This window comes from Sus scrofa, chromosome 17 (genome assembly GCF_000003025.6).
Source record: "Sus scrofa isolate TJ Tabasco breed Duroc chromosome 17, Sscrofa11.1, whole genome shotgun sequence".
Lineage (NCBI taxonomy): Eukaryota > Metazoa > Chordata > Mammalia > Artiodactyla > Suidae > Sus > Sus scrofa.
Window position 1 is genome coordinate 61,329,775 of NC_010459.5, and position 21,536 is coordinate 61,351,310.

At 58.5% G+C, this 21,536-nt stretch overlaps 1 protein-coding gene across 1 annotated transcript in view; it reads left to right on the forward strand.

Moving 5' to 3' along the window:
• The window catches only part of CDH4 (cadherin 4), a 494,919-nt gene that overhangs the window by 370,539 nt on the left and 102,844 nt on the right, over positions 1–21,536 (forward strand). Inside the window, exon 4 of the mRNA XM_021078205.1 lies at positions 8,379–8,552. Coding sequence (XP_020933864.1) covers positions 8,379–8,552 — 174 coding nt within the window. The remainder of the gene's footprint in view (positions 1–8,378; positions 8,553–21,536) is intronic.

Sequence of the window (21,536 nt, forward strand, 5' to 3'; positions counted from 1 at the left end):
GCTCAACTTCCTCATTTAATAGATTGATTTTAGTGTGATTGTATTTTTCTTCCTGTAAACGAAGGAGTCATTTTGTTTAAGCTGTTTTGCCAGCAAAACATACTTTTCTGGATTCTCTAGAGCAACCAGGGCCCTCGGAGAAGCCTGGAGAGTTTGGGTCCTCACGACGGCACCCTACAGATGCACGGGGCGCCCCCAGAGGAGGCCCTGGTTCCACCTGTCCCCAGGGTGGACAGTGGGCGGGGGAGCTGCCCAGGCTGGGGGTCCCTGCAGTGCAGGGGGCAAGGACATCCAAGCCCCCCAGCCAGGCCCGTGATAGTGAAACACACACACGGCGGGGGTGGGGGGTAGGGAGATTCGTTGTCTGAACATCTTGGAGTTGCCGTGATTTTCTTGCCATGGCCCTTAAAGCAGAGACACCCACCTCTGGGCTGCCTCTGTTACACCTGCTCCCCATCCCAAAATGAAGACACGCGTTGTCTTGTGTCTTCATTTTGGGGGGAGACAAGGCTGAAGTGGGGGGACATCTGTTAAGAGAGGTGTGGTTCTGAGACCACCTCCCCACAGGGTGATGGCAGTTGACACAAGAGCCACGTCTCCGCTGTTCCTCCAGGGCTGCTCCCGCCCTGAGAGTCCCCGGCCCAGCGGCTGACCACGAGGTGGTCGTGGGTATCTGGACCACAGTGGGGGCGAACCCACCCTGGGTGTCGACGCGCCCCTTCCAAGCCGAGGAACAGAGAGGGGCCCGGGGACACGGCCTGAGTTCAGACCCCAGCCCCCCAGGCACAGCCGCCTGAGCCGGGCCAGTCCCGGACCTCGGTGGGGTGGGGCGGCGAGGAAGGGGCCCATCTGCCCCCGGGTGTCATGGGCGTGAGCGATGGAGGCGGAAGGGGCGTCCACCCCCCCACAGCAGGCAGCAGGTAGGGAAGTGGCAGCGCTAAGACTTTCCTTCCAGAGAGCTCCATGAAGAAATGGTCCTGCTGCCTCCCTCAGGAAACCTTTCTGTGGGTGATTTTTTTGGGAATTTTCGAAGCCATCTTCCCTTCTTAGAAGAGATTGGAAGTGAGGCACACCCAGTGCTTCGGGGGCAAAGGCGGGGCATTCGTCTTCCCGGAGTGTCGCGGATGTTAAAAAATCCACTAAGTGCCTTTTCAGAACCAAACTCGTGCAAATGTTTATTTAAAGCAGCTCCCATGCTCTGTTTGTTAAAGAACGGAGGTATCTTTCTGTTGTTTTATTTTGTGTTTGTTAAATACCATTCTATTCTGTCCGTCCTTAGCTGCCATGGAAACCAGCCAGAAGGCTGCAGACGGAATCCTAGTTAAATATTTTAAATATACACGCTTGCAGGCAAACAAAATGTACCATTTTTCAAATGTATATTGAAAGGGAAGTCCGGGGTAGAAGAATGCACTTTCTGTAGAGATTTGGTGCTTCTGCTTCTTCTTCTTTTTAATAAAATCTGATTATCCTCAGTGGAAAATCAGCACTAGGCTTGATATCGGGGGCGGGGGGTTATTTCCTTTATTGAAGCATATTTCACCCAAAGCCATGAGGAAGCAATGGACACGGGAAGACTGGTGGACCGGAGACCGAAGAGAGGCGTAAATCACGTTGAGATTGGGGGAGCGAATCTCATCTGCCCTTGTTTCTGCATAAGCCGCGTCCGCTCATCGCGCGGAGGTGGCATGTCGCTCCCCAAGCGTCTCACCTTGAGTCCACGTCCACCAAACCTGGAATCTGGGAGCACCAAGCCCTATGTCCAGCCACCTCCCCGCCCAGCATTAGAGCCCCCGAGACGGTCGGGTCAGACGGTGCGCGGGTCTGGGCCACTCTGCCTGTGAGACGGCGCAGGAGCTGGGGGCCCAGGGCTGGCGGTGGTTGAGAGGGAAGAGGCGCCAGGCGGACACACTGGCCACCGGTCAGCACGGGGGAGGTGCGGGCAGGCGACCCTCACGGTGGAAGGACGGCAGCTCCAGCCTCGTCGGGGCTCTGGGTGCTCCCCTCCTGAGGGCCTCCTCTCCCTGCACCTGTAAGAGCACCTCCCATCTTGGGGAAGCTCAGGTGTGGGTGCGGGTCCCGGATGCCCAGTCCTTCCGCCACACATCCCCCACGTGGAGAAGGGCCAGGCACTCTGCCCAGGGCGCCCGGCACAGGCAGGAGACCAAAAAAGCTAAAAACCCAGTTCCCTCCTGCGCCCCCCCCATCCATTCCCATTATCCGCGTATGCAAATTGCAGCCCAGGCTCCAGCCTCCAAAGAAGCCTTGTCTCTCAGCATTCAGGGTGCACGGGCGGCACTGCCCGTCAGAGAAGGCCGATGGCATGGGGCTCCTTCCCAGGGAGGCCCCACCTCGGGCAGTGAAAGCCGATGCTTACGTCGGGGGAGGGCCAGGCCCCTTAGGGAGCATCTTCCCAAACGTTGGCAGTCACCTGGTCACCTCACCTGGTTGTCACGTCCCACAGGGAACTCCCTTGAAAATTTCCCCATAAACTTAGCTTTTATCAAATTGGGTGGACTTGTGCTGTTTTCTCAAAAGTGGGGGGAATTTAATCGGCAGGTCAGCGCAGGGCCTGACCACTGCGTGGGACAGCCTGTGACCGGCGTCAGGCTGTGACCCCGCCCTGGAAGGTTGGGGTCTGCCAGGCGTTCCTTAGAAATGCACTGGAGACCTGGGAATTGTGTAGCAATTTCCATGTCACCTCTTGAGGGCAGTGGCTCCTGCTGGGCCACCTTCTCTGAAGGGCAGTGAAGCCCAGTGCACCCTGCAGCAGTGCCAGGCACCCATGTCTGAGACCCATCCCCCGCCCCGCTCCTGTCCTGTCTGCCCCAGCCCTGGGTTTTCACTGGGCGGCACCCCCGGCCAGTCTGTTCTAGAAGCCGCTTCAGTTGGCCTTGCACACGCCCTGCCCTTTCTCTCGCATCCTAGAGGCCATTCCACCCACTCTTATGGCCATGGAGCTGGCCCTTGGTTCCCAGTGGCCAGGAGCTTGTCCATGTGAAGATCCTGGGTCCACCTGCAGAGCCTGGTTTGTTGGTCAGGAAGGCGTCACCTGCCTTCCTGTCACCAGGAGATGAGGACACCACATAGGGCAGATTCACTGCTAACCAGCTGACGCCCACCTCACACCAAGGTGGCGGGGAAGGTGCTCGGGCTTTCTGCGGGGACGGCGGCCTGGCATCTTAGGAGTCAGCCCGCCCGCTTCTACAGCCTTCCAGCATCCTGTCCTTCTACCAGGCGAGTGGCTGGATAAGAGGAAAACGTGACAAATTAAGTTTCTCCGTGCAGACGGGAGGAGGGCATGTGATTATATGCTTCCTCTGGCATTTCTGTTCGTTCTTTTTTTTTTTTTTTTTTTTTGGAAAAAAAGAAAGAAAGAGAGAGGCAATCATTTAAAACCTGCCCCAGGTCAGCTTTGCATTATTCGTCTTTGGCTTGTGGACGATGATGGCAGGGACGTGACCCAGCTCCTTGCTAACTCCCAGGGGTCCCTGCAGAGCTCGCCCAGACGTCACACTCAATCACGCTCAGCGTCAGACACAGGGAACAGCCCTCGTTGCAAGGAGAGCAGGCCCGCCTGGGCCCAGGGCTGCCGGCAGCTTAGGAAAGTAAGATGATGTGCCCGGGGAGGAGCTGGCAGGTGGCCGTGGCTCGGGAGGGCAGGCGCGGTCCCCGCGGGGTCCAGCACAGGGCTGGGCGCGGTGGGGTGGTTTGAGAGTGGCGACTTTGGTTGGGGGGCACGTCATGCAAGTTGCCCACGAACGCGGGGCCTCGATTTCCCGCAAAACTGGAAGACGATCCTTTGTCTCCATGCCTTCTGCTCCCGCCTCCGTTGAATCGTCCTCCGAAGTGTGGCTGGGAGGGCTCCTTCCTTCGCCCCCGGAAAGACGACGCCTACGCCGGAGGTTGGTCTGGAAAACCTGCCGAGAGAGAAACTCCAAGGCCAGAGTCCCCGGGGTCTGGAAGGATCCGAGACCACCGTCCTGGACCCCCAGACCCCACACGCCATGGACAGTGGCCTCTCACAGGGGCCCAGCCCAAGCAGGCGCTCAAGCACCAGATGGTGTGTCTTTACGGAGTCACGTGGTTGAGGCTGTGACCCCGCAAGTCACTGTACCTCCCAGGAGGAGACACCTAACCTCCCCCCGATTGTGAGAGGCAGCCAGCGTCCCAGGAGGGGCCCCTGCCTCCTGCCCAGGCCGCAGCCGTCCCCCAGAGCACGGGGCTCATCCCGCCCCTGGAGAGGGAGACAGGCACAGCCAAGGGAAGGGGCCCGGCCCAGGCCCCAGGCCCACGCTCGGCCCACAGCCTGGGAGGCTTATCCCTCGTCGGTCCCCGTCTCAGAGCGTTGTCAGCACGATGGATTAAGTCTCAGTGGGAGAGGCCATCTGAACTGAGAAATGCTTTGTAAATAAAAGGTGATTCAAAGGCAGGCAGGTTTAAGGAGTTCCCGTCGTGGCGCAGTGGTTAACGAATCTGACTGGGAACCATAAGCTTGCGGGTTTGATCCCTGGCCTTGCTCAGTGGGTTAAGGATCTGGCGTTGCTATGAGCTGTGGCGTGCGTCGCAGACACGGCTCGGATCCCACATTGCTGTGGCTCTGGCATAGGCCGGTGGCTACAGCTCCGATTAGACCCCTAGCCTGGGAGCCTCCATGTGCCCCGGGAGCGGCTCAAGAAAAAAGGCAAAAAGACAAAAAAAGAAGAAGAAGCAGGCAAGTTTAGAGCTTCGAGAACGAGGTCTGGCCCCCACATAGCCTGCTCCTGGAGTGTCCCCAGCAGCCAGCCTGGTGGCCAGGCTGGACTCACACCCACTCGGGGTTTTGGGATGGGCCTGCCAGGGAACCAAGGGGAGGGGTGGATGCTGGGAACCCCCCATCATTAGAAGGGAGCCCGTCTTCCCCAGGTTGGATCAGGATGCCCACCTGTGCCCACTCCTGCCCTCACCTGGGCAGCGCTGCCCAGTGCTAGCAGGTAGGCTAGACACATTCTCGATCCTGCCTGTGCCTCATCTGGGCGGTAAGGTGATGGGACCCGCCTGCACTCTGAACTCTCAGGCTCCTGGCAGGCCAGGCCTCCACCCCCAGGACCACAGCTGAAGCCCCGCTGCCTTCTCCCAACCTCCCTCTGCACCCCTGGGAATCCGGCCCAGCCTGCAGGACCCCCTCCTGTGCGACCACCCCCGGTGCAGGTCCCCCTGGATCCTCTAAAGGCCAAACTTATCCCCCACCCTGCCCTTGGTCACGTGCCTGTGGTTCTCAGCCCTCACTTAAGTCCACTGAGTTTGCTCCGAGCCACGGGGGTGCGGGGCGGGGCCCCATGACCACGCCGAGGCCAGGCACTGCCTACCGTGGGGGTGTCATCAGAGCAGGTGCTCCTTGTGAGGTGCTCGGTCCCCAGGGATCAAGGGGGAGCTGCTGTGGGCTGCGTCTGGAACACGAGGACGCCACCAGGGCAAAGGTCAGGGCCCGAGCTCGGCGGGGGGCGAAGTGGGGTCTGCGCCCAGGCTGACTCAGGGCACTGGGAAGGGGGCAGAGTGGAGGCGGGGTTAGGGACGGGCACAGCCCAGGGTGCGGCTGGCCTCGGTGTGGGAGCAGAGCCCAGATCTGGCCGTGCCCGGGGGGCGTGGGGTGGGGGGTCTGCAGGACCGTCCCCTCTGAACTCCGGGAAGGGAGCCTCTCGAGCACATCCTCTCAGACACTGGCTAAGAGGTGGGTGGTTTCCTCAGGACTCGCCCTTCTGCGGACCTGCAGGTGCGAGCCTGGCTGGATCCAAAGACCAGCTCGGCCTCCGGACCCCCGGCCCCACCAGTTAGAGACCTCTGACTTGGGCTCAACTGTCCACAAGGAACCAGTGATGTGGGCTTAGCAAGCCTGTTGGGGCCGAGCTGTTGATTTTGAGAAAATTGTGACACGTTATGTACACAGAGACATGCAAAACACACGTGTGTACACAAGCACACATAGGCATTGTGTGGATACGTAAACACACATGCACGGTGCACGGAGCTGGCCCACGGTCCTGTAGGCATCTGTCGACAAGTCTCTAAAATTGCGCACGTGTGATTCTTGGTGAGCAGCGTAGGGTCGCACTCACATCCTACCCCACACTTGCCACTGCCGTCGCGGCTCGGAAGCAGATGACAGGGACGTGCTGGGGACAGAGCAGCTGTCTTCTGTTAGGAAATACTTCGGAGAGTAGCCAGGGGCGTTGTTGACAATTTGTATGATTATGCGTCCGTGTTCGCTCGCACACGCGTTCTGAACGCCTGGTCCTCATGCTTCAGAAGGGCACCGGCTCCGGGTAAACCCTCGGTGTCGTGGGCCTTCCTCCCCGGAGAAGCAGGAGTGTCTTCCCGGCTGAAGCCAGCGCAGGTCTGGCTTCATTGATCTTCACCAGGTTTTGTTATTACATTTGTCTCACAGCTTTAAAATAGTAGCAAAGATGCACCATTTATTCAAAACACCAGGGAAATTAACACAGTGCGAGCCCATCCTGAGCAAGTGAAGACGAAGCAGTTTTTAAAAGAAGCGTGGCTCCATGGAAATGTTCAGATTCTGAGTCCGAAGTTCAGAGGCTCAGATGAGTTTCTGGCGGCGCCAACGTCCCCCGGGTGTGGCCCCCTTGCGTTCTCTGTGCCCACGTGGGAAGGTGTGGGGACGCGGGGACAGCCAGCGCCTACCTCCCGGAGCTTGTGCTTGTGGCTGGGACCCCACCCCATCCCCGCAGGACTCCCCCCCGCCGCGGTGCCTTCACTGAGGCAGCCACCTGGGGCAGGTGAACCTCACTTCCTGTGGGGTGAGGCACCCCCACAAGGGCTGTGCGTCTGCAGAGCGTGGCAGTCACCTGGAGGGCTCCCCAAACACCCCTGCACCCCGCGCGCGCGTGCAGTAGTTGGTCTGGGCGGGAACCTCACACGTGGCCTTTCTAACCTGGAAGCTGATGCTGCTGGGAGCTGGGAAGTGCCTCTCCTGGGCTGAGGATTTTCGCCGACATCCCAGGGCCTCTTTCGTGGGAATGTCCATCTCTGCCCAGCCTACCCCACGCTGACCTAAGGACCTAGAGGGAGGCAGACCCCTGGGCCAAGACACCCTAGACATGAGGGGCACTTGGCCTTGGGGCCTGACCCCAGCACCCAGATTCTGCCTCTGCCCCATGAGCCGTGGGGCTTTTGGACGTTACCCAGCCTCTCTGAGTCCCCCAGTGGCCCCCTTGGTAAAGGGGGATGGCCTTCCTGTGGCATTGGCGGTAGGAAGGATGCAACGGAGATGCCAGCATGCTCTGCCCCCACCAGGCACTGGCTGCCCCTACGCTTGGAGAGGATGCGTGGCCAGGACCGTCCTGCAGTCGGTTCTGTGCAGCTCATCAAGGAGCCTAGAGCTGACACACACACACACACACACACACACACACACACGCACCCCCGCCCCGTCATCGTGAGTGACGCAGGGTCGGTCACAAGACAGCCTCTGTTAGTTTGACTTGAACAGACGTGGGTGGAACACCGTGTTTCCATAGAAATCCAGGCCACTGGGGACGCACCTGCCTTGCGTGGGTCCTTCCGCTGCAGGATGGGAAGCAACCTGCTAAGCCTCTGGGGTTTTGATTGCCGCACTCTCTTAAGTGTGGGAGCTCAACAGGCAGACAGCTGGGCCCAGCGAGGCAAGTCCGAGGAGGTCTCCCTGGAGTGTGGCTTGTCCAGATGGATTTTTCCATCGATGTAGCATTAAGTTTGGGGACTCAGGACCAATATAAGATTTTTTTTTTTTGTCATCAATTAGTTTTGTGTATGTGTGTTTAACTTATTTCTATGCAACTTTTCCCAAAAGGGGGTGGGGAAGGTTTTTTGTCCACAGCTCACACCCCTGGGTCCTCGTGGGGTCTGGAGCTCAGCTGGAGGGTGGGGACCCCGCCACGATGGAGAGGGGCGGCCTGGGTCCGGTGCCTTCAGCCAGCGTAGTCTTTCTGCCTCGGGCTGTCCTGGTCCAGGGTCTGTCTCTGCCCTGTGAGCTCTCTGTGCTGTTGGCTCTGAAGCTCGGGGTACAGTGAGCATCAGGCTTTTTGCAATGGTGCAGCCTGAGGGACGCCTGGAAGATAAACACGGAGGCAGCAAAGACACAGGCGTCGTGTGCGCGTGAGTTCTGTTGGCTCTTTGAGTTGCAGAACCTCATGTACTCCTAACATTCAGAAGCGCAGAAAGGGAAAAGGAACCAGGTAAACTGAAGTCGCATGCAGCTCACCGGCGACCGGAGAAAACCGGAGTTGATGCTTCTGCGTGCTTCCTTCTCTCTGTCCTTTAAAAACGTGGGACTCGTGCTGCTTGGCTGCCCCGGTGCCGTTTCTCCTCTGACTGTCATTTTGTGGCATTTCTTCGTGCAGAGAGGCAAGAAGAGTGCCGCCCCGGGCCCTGCCCAGCCTCCGAGTGACACGCCGTTGCCGTGGCCCCAGCACCAGAGCGCCCACGGGCTGAGGCGGCAGAAGCGGGACTGGGTCATCCCGCCCATCAACGTGCCGGAAAACTCCCGCGGGCCCTTCCCGCAGCAGCTGGTGAGGGTAAGTGCGGGCTCCGCCGGGGGCGGGGGCGCGTGTCCCGGCTCCGGCCCGGCCTCTCCGCCCAGGATGCTGCGAGTGGCGCAGGGGGCCTGTTCCTGGAGCAGGGGACCGGCTCTGCGTGCGAGAAGGCCAGGGTTTCGCCTCTGCGTCAAGAGACGAGCGTGACACGGGTCACAGGCAAAGCCGGGCAGCTGCGTCCTCCGGGTGGACGGGCCAGACTGCGCTGGGTCCTCTCTCTGGTTACTCTAGTGCGTGGAGGAGGTAGGACAGGGGCTCGAGTTGTGGCCTGTGACCTCTGACTCTGCTTCCGTCTGCTTGTGCACACGTCTTTCCAGCTGTGACTGAGATGCTGAACGGGGCATGGCGGCTTGTTGGCAGTGACGAGGCTCTTGGTGGAAATCAGAGGTCCTGAGACAGAGACTAGGGGGCCAGGGGGCAGTTGCGCGTCCCTTCTGCTCCCCGCTTTGTGTGGCCGGCTCCCACCCCGGGGTCGCCTTTCCTGAAGGAGGGAAGAAGGCATTCTGCAAATTTGTATTTCGATAGTCAGAGCCATCAACTGGCATTTTCTTCTTCCTTTGGAGGAAAATTGCAACCCAATCTGAGGAATAATTTGATAAAATGATGGTGAGAATCCCATTAAATGATGCCATCCGTGGTGGACGCCTCACCCCGACTCTGGGAAAATGGGGGCGCCTTGAGTGTTGTTAAGGCATCATCTTCCTTGGCCTGATTAGTCGGTTCTGTTTCCTGCTCTTTTTTTTGCAGAAAGCTGCGGGGGGGCGGGGGGGATGTTTCAGATGCAGAGATGGAGCAGAGGAGGCAGCAGGCCTCACAGGACCCCCAGGTCAGACACCCCACCTCACACAAGGCACCCTCAGTGACGCAGTCGTGACTGTCACCCTGCCGTCACCGCATGTGATGTCGTGGCTTAAGTGAGAAATGTATAGTTTGGTCTTTGTCCCTGTTCTCGGCTAGAACTCCTGACACGGTAGAATTTCCTCAGTGATTAGAGTGAAGAGATGTCAGCAGATGTACATCACAGCCCTCCCAGCGCACCTGAGTTTTCCCAAGGCCAGGTGGGGGCTGGTGGGCAGGGACTCGACCATGTGCCTGGAGGGTCGGGACGTCACTTTCCCTTCCCCCACCTCTGCGGGGGGAGAAGGACTGGAGGTTGAATCAGTTACCAGAGGCGCATGAAGTAATCGGTCCTGCCTGTATGATAAAGTCTCCCTAAAACCCCAAAGGACGAGGTTCAGCGCGCTTTGGCGGGGCATGTGGTGCTCGGGGTGGGTGGCGCTCGGGGAGGGCACAGAGCCTCCGAGCCCTCCCCACGCCTCGCCCTGCACACCTCCTCCCTCTGGCATCCGATGACCCCAAGTCCCGTCCTTCAGAACAGCCACAAGTCTGGTGAGGAGGCGGGTTCTCTGGGTTCTGAAAGCTGCCCTCACAGATGTAGTGCCCTCAGCAGGGGGTTGTGGGGATTACAGGTGACAGCCTGGGCTCAGCAGCTGGAGTCTGAAGTGGGGGCGTCTCGTGGGACTGCACCCCTCGCCTGGGGGTGGACATCCCCTCCAGGCGGACAGTGGCAGCACTGAGTTTCACCCTGGGACCCGCAGCTGTGTCGCAGAGAATCCCTGGGCGTGGTGACACCACTGGTGCCAGAGGTGCTGAGCGCGGTGGTCCTAGAGGCAAGGGGGGCTGGGTTTCCAGCTCACCCAGAAAGCAGCCTGCTGCCTCAACCCCCCGAGGTGAGGGGTCATTTCCAGAGCCACCCCCCGCACCACCGCCTGGACGGGGCGTTCCCTGTGGGGTGGAGGGACTGACCCCCAGTCCAGCGCGTTCCCTGACTCGGTGTCCCCAAGCCCAGGGCACCGCCCATGCCAACAGCAGCGCTGATGACTCAGCTCCAGGCCTGGCTGCCGTCAAGGCTCTCGCGGCGCCCCCCGCCCCTGTCACTTGTCACTCACAGCTTTCTCTAGTGGCTCATTTTTAGTGTAAATAAATTTATTCTAAAGGAGACTTTATTGGATCACAATTGGGAGGCTGGTGCTGTTCGTTGCAATGAAATCTGACTGTAGAACCAGCGCAAGGCAGAGAAAACGAGCTGCTCTCTGGCCGTGTAACTGTCCACACTCGGAGCCTGGCGGCGCCCTGAGTGTGGGGCCGGGGGAAATGTCTTAAATACGCCGGAACCAGAGGCCTGCTCTCTGACGTCGCTGGGATAGACGACAGAGGCTCCATCCAGGAGCGGTTTATTCGCGGCCTTTCCTGCGCTCCCCAGGCATCCTCTCCGGCAGGAAACTGCTGGTCTGACTCGCGGGCAGAGGCGTTTTCTGTCAGGGACCAGTGAGGGCGTGTTCTGGGCCTCGTGGACTCACTGGCCTCTGCTGAAACTCTTCAGCTCTGCCCCCGGCGAGTGGAAGCCGCAGCAGGCAGTGAGAGCCCACAGGCTGGGCCACATGGACTCATCTCCCAGACTCCAGGAGGGTCTGCCCAGTCGGCCCACTGGCCCTTGGCAGGGCTGTTACAGCGAGGAGTGAGTCTCTAAGGGTCCCGGGGTGGGGGCACGGTGCGCAGGCATGTACACACACGCACACGTGTGCACACACAAACACACACGCGCACACAACATTCAGCAGGCATCTTGGCACCACTGGAAGAGTCTGTGGTCCAGATCTGAGTTTCTCAGCTGCATGACAGCAGGGCCCACACGTGCCCGTCCCCTACTCGTGCCCAGATGTGCACAGGCCTGTGAAGGCACCGAATGGAGACAAGGCCCCTGTGGGCAGCCTATGCCCTGCAAGCGTTCCCAGGACCCACTGGGCACTTCCGTGCTTCCTCCCGGGTGCACCTGCCGTGTCCCAGGGGCCGGGCGTCGGGGCTGGGGACAGAGGAGTGGCGTCTCCTGACCGCAGAGGGCTCGCCTCCCGATGGGCCCATGGGCGTGGGGATGCAGGACCCAACTGGTCACGAGGCCGCAGTGACGTCCTTGTGCTCTGATGGGGACACGCACAGCTGCGAAGCAGGACAGCGAGCCACCCCCAGCCGATAACACAGACCTTCGCACCATCTGGCAGGAGAGCAGCCGGCAGGAGCTGTCGTCCTGCAGACGCAGGTTCCTAAGGCCTCTCCTTGCCGGTGACAGTCCTGGGCTGGAGCGTGGCACCAGGTGGCAGGTGAGCAGAGCCACACGCTCTGCGTCTCTGGCTTTCTAGTCCACAGCAGTGCCGGGCTGGCAAGAACCTGTCCTGTGCGCCTCCAACCCCTGGCATGTCTGCAGCCCCCAGACAAGGCTACCTCTCCCCAGATGTCCACTCCGACACAGGCCGCCTGCGGAGGGTAGGGCGTGGGTCGGGCTAGGCTGACCGCTGTAACCAGCCTTCCCCACATTTCAGAAACTGACACAGTTGAGGTTCATTTCACTGGGGGCGGGAGACTGTGCTGCGGTCACTTGGGGCCCCAGGGTGAGGACCTGGGCGTGCACTGATCCAGCCTAAATTCCCCTGGCCAGAACCCTGTGGCATGCGGCCTTGCCTAGTTGCAAGGGGTCCCGGGAATGGAGCCCAGCCCTGCTCCAGCAGGAGGCGGGGTACATGTGGGGAAGGCCTGGCCTCTGCCCCAGCGGGCTTCCCCAGGCAGAAACGGTGTGAGTGCCTTCCCAAGGGGCCCACCGGGCCCAGGATCGGGTGGCCCTGGGTGAGTGACGGGACCCAACTCACCAGCCCTTCTCCACCGTGAGCTCTCCTCCCCCACATCCCGCGTCCTTGCTTCACCGCACTCGGTGTGATCTGATCTGTAGTCGTACGTGCTGTCTATTCATCCAAGGACGGGCCTCCCCGAGGCGGGGCACCGCCCGTGTCCCTGGTGCTATAAACAGTAGGCGCTGCATGTGTGCAGTGAGTGAGGCAATGCCAATGGCAAGCGCTGTGCTGGACGCCCCTTGGCTCACACCCCATGGTGACCATGGCACGTGGCATTTGGTGGGGACTTGGCACTGCTCGTCCTGGCTCTCGCCCAGCCCGTGGAAGCTCCCTCTGCTTCCATGGAAGACAGGGGTTGGGCAGAGGTATCTTCGGCAACTGGAAAATGGTTTCTGTAAGAGATTTGTGTTTTCCCAGTGGATTCCAAGTCGTTATGTAAGAACTCAGCCCAGAAACTCCTGCCTGCAAACGCACACGTGTGCACAGCCCCCACCTCACAGGCACACGTGCACCCCCATGCGATGTGCTCACTTCCTGCCTCCTCCCCGCTTCCCCCTTAAACTCTAATGTAGCACAGACGAGGGTTTGGGGTGCTTTCCTGCCCCATTTCTGTCTACAGGAAGTTGATGAGTTTCCTGTCAGTGTTTGGGGGGGCTGCTCCTGAAAGAAGCGCAAATCACAGCGTGAATACAGCTTGATGGGAGCAGCAAGCCGAGTGTGCAGCAGTTGGAGGTTCAGCTGGGATCAGCTGCGATTCTCTGCTCATTAAGGCATTTCATTCTGATAAAATATGTTAAATGAAAAAATGGGCGGGAGAGGAGCAGGCGGAATGTTCTTTCCCCAAAACCTCTGTTAATTACAGGCTTTTTCCCAGGAAGGAAGAGCATGTCGCTTCACTAGCATTAGCCCCACCACACAGGCAGTGTAGGTAAGAGATCAGCGGTGGATCCGGCGTGCAGACGGAGTCCTGGACAGGGACAGGGTGGCTGGGAGCCGTGATGTCCATAGCGAGGCGTGGAACCAGCCTCCACGGTTCGCCCACTGGAATTAGACTGTGGTCTAAATAAGGGCTGAGCGAGGGATGCGCTCAGAAGATCCAGGCTGTTCTCAGAAGGAAGGAGGACGCAGTTCAGTCCCTAAGCCAGTCCCAGCTCCTAGAGGCTTTGCACCGGGGGGAGTCGTGGAAACTGGTAGCAGGAGACCCCTGCTAAAGGTTAAATGGCGGCCTTTCTGCTCCCAGATTCCAGCGCTGGGTTCTGGCTGGGACGCTTTGGGGCCATCTGTGGGTGCCGAGCGCTGGGCGGACACTGAGAGTCGGAGGGAAGGGGGCAGAGTGCTTCGTGGCCTCCAGAAGCACCAAGCAGGCTGCTTTCTGCTTGTCACCTGGGCTCGGGTCCCTGGAAGAGCTTGGTGAGGAGGCCGTCGTGTGTGGATTAGAGAAGGGTTTTGAAAAGACACTTGCTTTCTAGCATGTACATCAGGTTTGACTTCTGGCAAGATTCAGAATGAGAATGAAAATCCAACTTGGAAAAAGCGGATGCATTGCTTAGCTGAGTCTAATACAAATTCAGAACTTGTTATTTTGAGAGGTTGTCCAGGGCAGCTATAGGAACTGGCTCAGGACAATGAGGAGGGAGAGAGTGCTCCTGGGAGACTAGCCCTTTCATTTTGGAAGTTGATATTTTAAGGGACAAGAAATCACACAGATCCATCCCCAGAGAGCAGGCCTGGAAAGGGAGCTCCGAATAGAAGACTCTGGAAGGAACCCTTATGGACTCGCTCGGTGTGAAAAACGGGCATGTGGAGATGGTGAGCAGGTCGTTTCTAGAGTAGGGAGCTCAGCTGAGGGCGGCTTGGGAAGCGTTGTCAAAATCCCTCCCTCACATCTGACCAAACCGAATGAGCTGGAGCCAACTGGAGCCAAAGGTTGTCTCTGCATTTCCTCCACAAAGTCAGGGGCATCCTGGGCACACACACCACATAAGCTCTGAGCGCACTCCCCGTTCCATCCTCGCATCAGAGGGTGGCTGGACCTCATGCGGAACACAGTCCTCCTGGCCAGAGGAGCTGGGCGACGGGGATTAGAGCTGACAAAGGAGCTGGAATGTGGGGGGATACATCTTATAAAATACGTAGTCACAGATGGTGACTCCCCGTTGTAAACGTGCTCCAGCTCCTTGACCACCCCTTGACCTGTGCATGGACAAGGAGGACTCAGACCCCAGAGAAAAGCAGCAGCTAGAGGATTGTAAGCACTGAGCGTAGACTTGGGCTGCTGCCTCCTGCGAGGTAAACAGATGGAGAGTTCAGCCCAGCCAAGGTCCACCCTTCAGAGAAGGACACAGACTCTCTAGGCAGTATCATCTCCAATGATTACAATGATCCGTATGCAAACAAAAATTACTGGACATGTGAAAAAAGGGAGGAAACACAACCCATAATTAGGCAGAAACTGGTCATAAAACCTAACTCTGAGGTTACCCGGATACTGGAATTAGCAGCAAGGCCTTTAAAATACCTCTTAAAATACACTCGAGGACTTAAAGGAAAATATGCTGAGCATGAACGAAGACTCAGGAGTCACAGCAGAAAAACAACCTCTGCAATAGAACCAAGCGGAGGCAGCAAAACTGAAGAGCATGAGATCTCTAATGAAGAACTCACTGGACGGGCGTGCAGGCAGATTGCAGAGGGCAGAAAAAAGGTCCGTGCGTCTGAAGATAGATCAATGCAAATTATTCATTCTGAAGAACGGGAAGGGAGAGGATTGAAACACACAGTCTCAGCGGGACAGGGTCAGGTGACCTAACTGTGTAACTGGAGTCCCAAAGGGAAAGGAGAGAGAGACTAAAATAAGAAAAATGATTGAAATTTCCCCAATTTGGTGGAGAAACAAACTTACATATCCAAGAAATTCAGCGGCTCTCAAGTAGAATAAACACAAACAAAGCCATACCTTGATTTTAGTCAAACTGCTGTAATTCTAAAACTAGAGAAGAAAACCTTAAAAGCAGAGGGAGATTTAGCACAAACGAAGGATGATGGTAAAACGAGGAATGGCTTCTCTTTAGGGGATGGAGGCCTCTGGGAAATGACATTTTCAAATCGCTGAATGAAAAGAATCGACCAACCGAGAATTCTATATCTGGAGAAAAGAGTCCTCAAAACTGAAGGTGAAATAAAGCTCTTTCTTTTACGTCTGGTTTGTCAGCTCTTAATTTTTGTCATCAAAATATTCTCTGGAATTATAAACTTTAAACAATACTTTCTCAATAAAATACAAAAATTTATTTTAAAAAAGACATTTCTGGTCACCAAACTTAAGGAGCTCATTGCCAGCAAACCCACAAGAAGTGGTAACGGATGTTCTTTAGGCGGAAAAGAAGTGACCCCAGTTGGAAATTCAGAGCTACAGGCAGGGACGGAGCTCGGGAGAAGGTAAATGTGTGTTAACGTAAAAAACTGTGATTTTGTCTTAACTTACTGAAACGGCAGCTGACAATTTAAAGCACAAGTAGAGCACTGTATTGTGGGGCTTAGGATTTATGTGACTGCAGCAAAGAGGACAATAACAGGACCCACTGAAGATGGAGACTGACATGGTCTGAGCGTGGACCGAGCCTTGCCTGGGGTGGGAGGTCCGATGCACACCGCAGTGTAGCTGGGACGTGCTGCTCTGCTGTGTCCCTCCCCCAGGTGCAAGGGGGCCCTCCCCCAGGTACACAGGGCCCCCCAAGTGCACAGAGCCCCCCTCCAGGTACACAGGGCCCCCCTCCTGGTACACAGGGCCCCCCTGCAGATGCACAGGGCCCTCGTCCAGGTGTACAGGGGCCCCCCAGGTGTACAGGGCCCCCCACAGGTGCAAGGGGGCCCTCCCCCAGGTGCAAGGGGGCCCTCCCTCCAGGTGCACAGGCCCCCCCCAGGTGCACAGGGCTCCCCCACAGGTGTACAGAGCCCCCCCTCCAGGTGCACAGGACCCTCTCCCAGTGGGTGCAGTCCCCTAAAGTCCAGCGTACCTCCCTTTCAAGGAGTCACCAGGGAGCAGGCTTCGGGCAGTCTTGGTTGCTTCCTAAGAGGCAGAGGCTTCAGCGGCTCCGATCCCTAACCTCTCCGGGGGATCTTTGAGGCCTGTTCTTCAAAGGCAAGGACGCTGGTGGGGGAGTGAACAGGGAGGAGCGATCGGGCCCCGGTCTCGACGGTGGCTTGAATCTGATCCCTGGCCCAGGAATCCATATGCCACGGGGCAGCCAAAGAGCAAAAAAAAGAGGCAGCACGTTTTCCCAGACTGCAGCCTCTGAGAAGAGACAGAGAGCGGGGGGCTCAGGAGTTTGCTGTGTTTGGGTTTCGTCCCCGGAGAAAGGGCTGAAGAGGTCATGGAACTGTCACCTCTGCCCTCGGCGTGCCCACTCTTCGGAGGGCGGCTGGGAAGGGAGGCGGCGGGAACGGCCGGAGGGGCGTCAGCGGGCCCCGCGAGGAGGCGAGGAAAGGCTCCGGTTTCTGGAGCGAGACTTTGAGAGAGACAGCAGGGCTCCTTCCGCGGCCGAGGCAGGGGCAGCCCCGTCCAGCCCCGGGGGGAGGGCCTGGGCCCCCGGCCCCCGGCCCAGTGTTGGTTCCGAAAGTGCAGGCCCGACACGAACGCGCCGGCGGGGACGCTGCGGGGCAGCCTCCGAGCCTCCCTGCAAGTGCCGCGCCTCGAGACCTGCGGGCCTTTGCACGGCGCTCGCGAAGAGAGCGGCCTGGAGCGCCGCAGCCGCCCTGGGTGCTGCGATTTAATCAGCCGTGCAACAGAAGGCGCGGGTCCCTTTGTGGTGTGTCCGCCCCTCGTCTGAGCAGAAAACGTTCCCTTTCTCGAATCACCTTAATGGCTATACTGAGCAGCTGAAAGTTCCTTAAGAAACGAAAGTAAAATCAAATTGCTGCAAGTGCTCATAATTTATTGGAGAATATTCAATTAGAATATATTAATATTTTAGATTTCCATCATTCACTTAATACTCAGAGATTTAATTTAGTGGCTGAATCGCTGCAGCACCCTGAGTGGGTGCGGGTCCAGGGGGAGGGCTGCCAGCCGACCCCGTGCCACCACCAGGGGTTCTGCTGCGGCCCCGGGCCCTCGTGTCCGCAGACCGGACGTTGTTCACAAGTGTGGGCACCAGCCTCGGGGGTGGTTGGGACTCACTGTCGAGAACGGGAAGGAGGCCAGGTGCTCAGGGCTTGGAATGTTCCAGAACTCAGGGAGCAGGGCCCAGTAATTGAGGGAGGAGGGGCTGTGAGGGTGAAGCCTGTACCCCTCCCCCCCGCCCGGCCCGGCCGCAGGACAAGGTCACTGCTTTCATTCCCGACTCGCCTCCAGGACAACCTGGATGGAACTGGGGAGAGTGACTTCCTGTCCCCTCAGGTTCCCGCACTGAGCGGGGCCGGCTAAGTGTGGAGGCGGGAGAGGCTTGGGGGTTCGTGGGGCGGAGTTGCCAGCAGCCCGCACGTGGAAGCAGTGGCCTTCTCTCCTGTACAGAATAGTGACCGCAGGTCATGGTGAAGGTCACCTCGTGATGGTCACTTGTCCCAAGCCTTTCCGTCCGTGCTGAGCGCCCCCGCTGTGCTGTCCTGGAGACACGGATAAGACAGGGTTTATGCTCCGTGAGAGGGATGAGCAAATGGGTGCTGGGTGTTAGGGCCGAGGCTGCGGGGCGCCCGTGGAGCCCATCACATGAGGTGGCCCAGAAAGTCACCTCCGGTGCGAGAGCGAATGCAGTGGCGGAGGAACCTTGGCGCTGTCCCAGGGAAGAGCACCCAGGCAGGGGAGCAGCAACAGCAGAAGCTCAGCGTCGTAGAGGAGGCACCAGGAGCTCAGAGGGGCCGGATGGAGACGGGCAAAGAGGCGAGGGGGAGAGTGCCGGGGCCACAGGTGCTTGCCCTTCAGATGGCCACTGTCCCCACCACCCCAGTGCCTCCCTCTCTGCCTGCATCATCCATCCACTGGGGGCACTGGGGCTGTGTCCTCACTTTCAGCTGCACAGGGCTGGGAGACGGGATGCAGGGCATGAAGCAGGGGTGCAAGGATGGGGGGTGGGCAGGGCCTTGGACCTGTTGGGGGGACAATGAGGGTGACGGCCCTGTGAGGGCGTGGCGTCTACACCGGTAGGAAGCCTGTGGGCTGCTTACAGGAGCTTGTGTGTCTGCAGGAGAAACGCCCCAAGTCTCAGTGCTCACAGCGCAACAGGCTGGCGGCCCTCCCTGCCCCTGCCTCCCGGCTCTGCTCTGCCGGCCAGGCTGCTCCCCTCCAGCACCCCCGGGCCTCACTGCCAGGCCCTGCCACTGGTCCACACAGGTCACATGGGGCGACCTGGCTTCCGGGGGCAGGACACAAACCTGTCACACCTGGAGTGCTGTAAAGGGAGCTGAGGCCAGGCCGCAGGGGTGAGGCTGACGACGTGCTCCAGATTCGAGGGGGAGGAAGCAAGGGCCGGGGGCCCTGGGGTCTCTGCCCCTGGTGGACGAGCAAGGGCGGGACCAGCTCTGGTGTCCCACAAGGCCTCTTGGCAGCGTGGGGTCTGCTGGGTTCCACACGGCAACTGGGCCCAGCTGGGGGACCCCTTGAGAAGGCAGCTGGGGAGGGGGACAGCAAGGGGCTGTGTTTGCTCTGTGATGACCCGATGCTTGTGACCCCAGGGAGTGGGGTCTCCCTCGGGTGGCTCTGAGTCCACCCAGTGGCCACAGGGTCCTGGAGCTTCAGATTCTCAGCACCCATGTGATACAGGAAGTCCACCAGGATACACCAGACGGGGTCCCGGCAGGGCCCGAGTGGGGAGAGGGCAAAGTGCCACATCCTTTGCCCGAGATGCCTCCGGGCTCAGCCGGGCACTGATGCAGAGGACACAGCTGTGAATGCGGACACGCCTCCAGGTCGTCGAGGGGCCCACAGTGTGTGCTTCCCGGGGTCAAGAAGGGGACAGCCTGTGGGCCATCTGCCTTGGGGGGCTGGTGACACAGCGCTCCTGCAGGAGACTCAGTCCCGAGTCTGATATTTGGTGTTTCCTGCTGATTGCTTCCAAACCGCAGACGTTTTATTTTGAAGCTGCTCTTCTTCCCAACTGCAGAGGAGCGCCCCGGGGCGGTGGGAGAGGGTGGGAGAGGGTCAGCTGCCCCCACAGAGCTCTCAGCCTGAGGACCTGACCTCCACTCCCTGAAATAAGGCCGCAGAGACGCGGCTCAGCAGCAAAGCCAATCAGAATAGATGGTGTCTGGTGGCTGTGGTTGGGAACTCAGCCCCCCTCTAAGCTGCGGGAGACGCCGGCAAACGGTGCTGTGGTTTTTCAACATCCCTGGTGATGCCAGAACAGCCAGGCCTCGGTCTTCAAAGTCACTCTTTAAAATGCCACCCGAGAGACTGTTGACGGCCCAGCTTGTGGCTGGGCCTCAGGCCACCACGGCTCCAGGGGGACCTCTCTGGATTAACCATCAGGAAATGGCCTCAGCACTGGCCCTCGTTTTAATCAAACCCAAGAGGCCTAAAGAGGCATTTGCACCGGCACTTAGGTTTGCAGCCTCTCAGGCTGCTTTGAGGTTGAGTTATGCGTTTGATTTGGGCTCCGGGCTTTCATGAGCTGTAGTGCGTAAAGTCAAGAAGCTGATTTCATTTTCCCAAAAAGTGGGGCAATAAAAGCAAGAAAAGCCACGGACCCTCAGTGTCCGTGAAAAGCAAAATCAAGCCGCCAGCTCAGTAGCATCTCAAAGAGGCTGGGACCTTCTAGGGCCGCCAGGCTCACCAGGCCCAGGATGGGGCAGCCAGAAGACCCGCCTCCCCGCACCCCCGCCCAGTCGCTCATCTCTCCCGGAGCAGTGCACCCCTGGCTGCAGGGACGGTCTACACACACAAAACAAAGGAAGAGGACACGGTTGATGTGGTCGGTTCGGCAGAAGCCCACCCTCCACGCCACGCTGTGCTCTGAGGCTGCCCCGTCCCCCGCGTGTCGTGGCCTCTGCCCAGGGAGCGGAGTGCAGGTTGAGCTGGGCAGGTGTCCGAAGCACAGAATTTGCAACTCGCAACTCGCCTGTTGCCTCTGGGAGGCGGAGCTGACCGAGAAGAGAGAGGAGCAGCTGTGCTCCGTGGCCAACTTGGGAGGCCCGGCCTGGGCACTCTGTGTCCCCATCAAGATTTAGGCTTCCTTTTAAAAAGAACAGCATCCAGGAGTTCCTGTCGTGGCTCAGTGGTTAACGAACCCGACTGGGAACCAGGAGGTTGTGGGTTCAGTCTCTGGCCTTGCTCAGTGGGTTAGGTATCTGGCGTTGCTGTGAGCTGTGGTGTGGGTCGCAGACGCGGCTTGGATCCTGCATTGCTGTGGCTCTGGCGTAGGCCAGTGGCTACAGCTCCAATTCGACCCCTAGCCTGAGACCCTCCATGTGCCGCGGGAGCGGCCCAAGAAATGGCAAAAAGACCAAAAAAAAAAAAAAAGAAGAGCATCCCAAGTTAAACTCGGTTGCAAGTTTACCATGTAGATTTGGACAGGGTTGACACAGATTGATGACGCTCAGGCTGAAACCGGTACATAAAGGATGACGGGGTGGGGTGTCTAGTATATCCGTAATCTACTAGGCAAGTGTCTGTCCATCTGTCCATCTGTCTACCTGTCTGTCCATGCGTCTATACATCCATCCGTCCATCTGCCCATCCATCCATCCATCCATGGACCCATCCGTCTGTCCATGTGTCCATCCGTCTGTCCTCCCACCCATCCATCCTTCCATCCATGCATTCATTAGCCTGTCCATCCATGCACCCATCTGTCCATCTGTCCATCCATCCACCCATCCATCTGCTCATCCACATACCATCTGTCCATCCACCCTCTCAGCCATTCCAGCGCTCTCGCCCACTCAACACCCTCCACTGCTCCTGGCAGCAACAGGACTCTAAGTCAGAACTCCAGCATAACAGGGAGTCCCCGTCGTGGTGCAGCAGGAACGAATCCACTTAGGAACCAGGAGGTTGCTGGTTCCATCCCTGGCCTCACTCAGTGGGTTAAGGATCTAGCATTGCCGTGAGCTGAGGTGTAGGTTGCAGACGCAGCTTGGATCTGGCATTGCTGTGGCTGTGATGTAGGCCAGCAGCAACAGCTCCGATTGGACCCCTAGCCTGGGAACCTCCATATGCCACGGGTGTGGCCCTAGAAAGACAAAAAAAAAAAAATTAAAATTAAAAAAAAAAGAACTCCAGCATACAACAGCAACACGCACTCCAGCTGTTCTTTCAGGACTTTTAAGGCCTTTGAAGTAAAGGACAAAT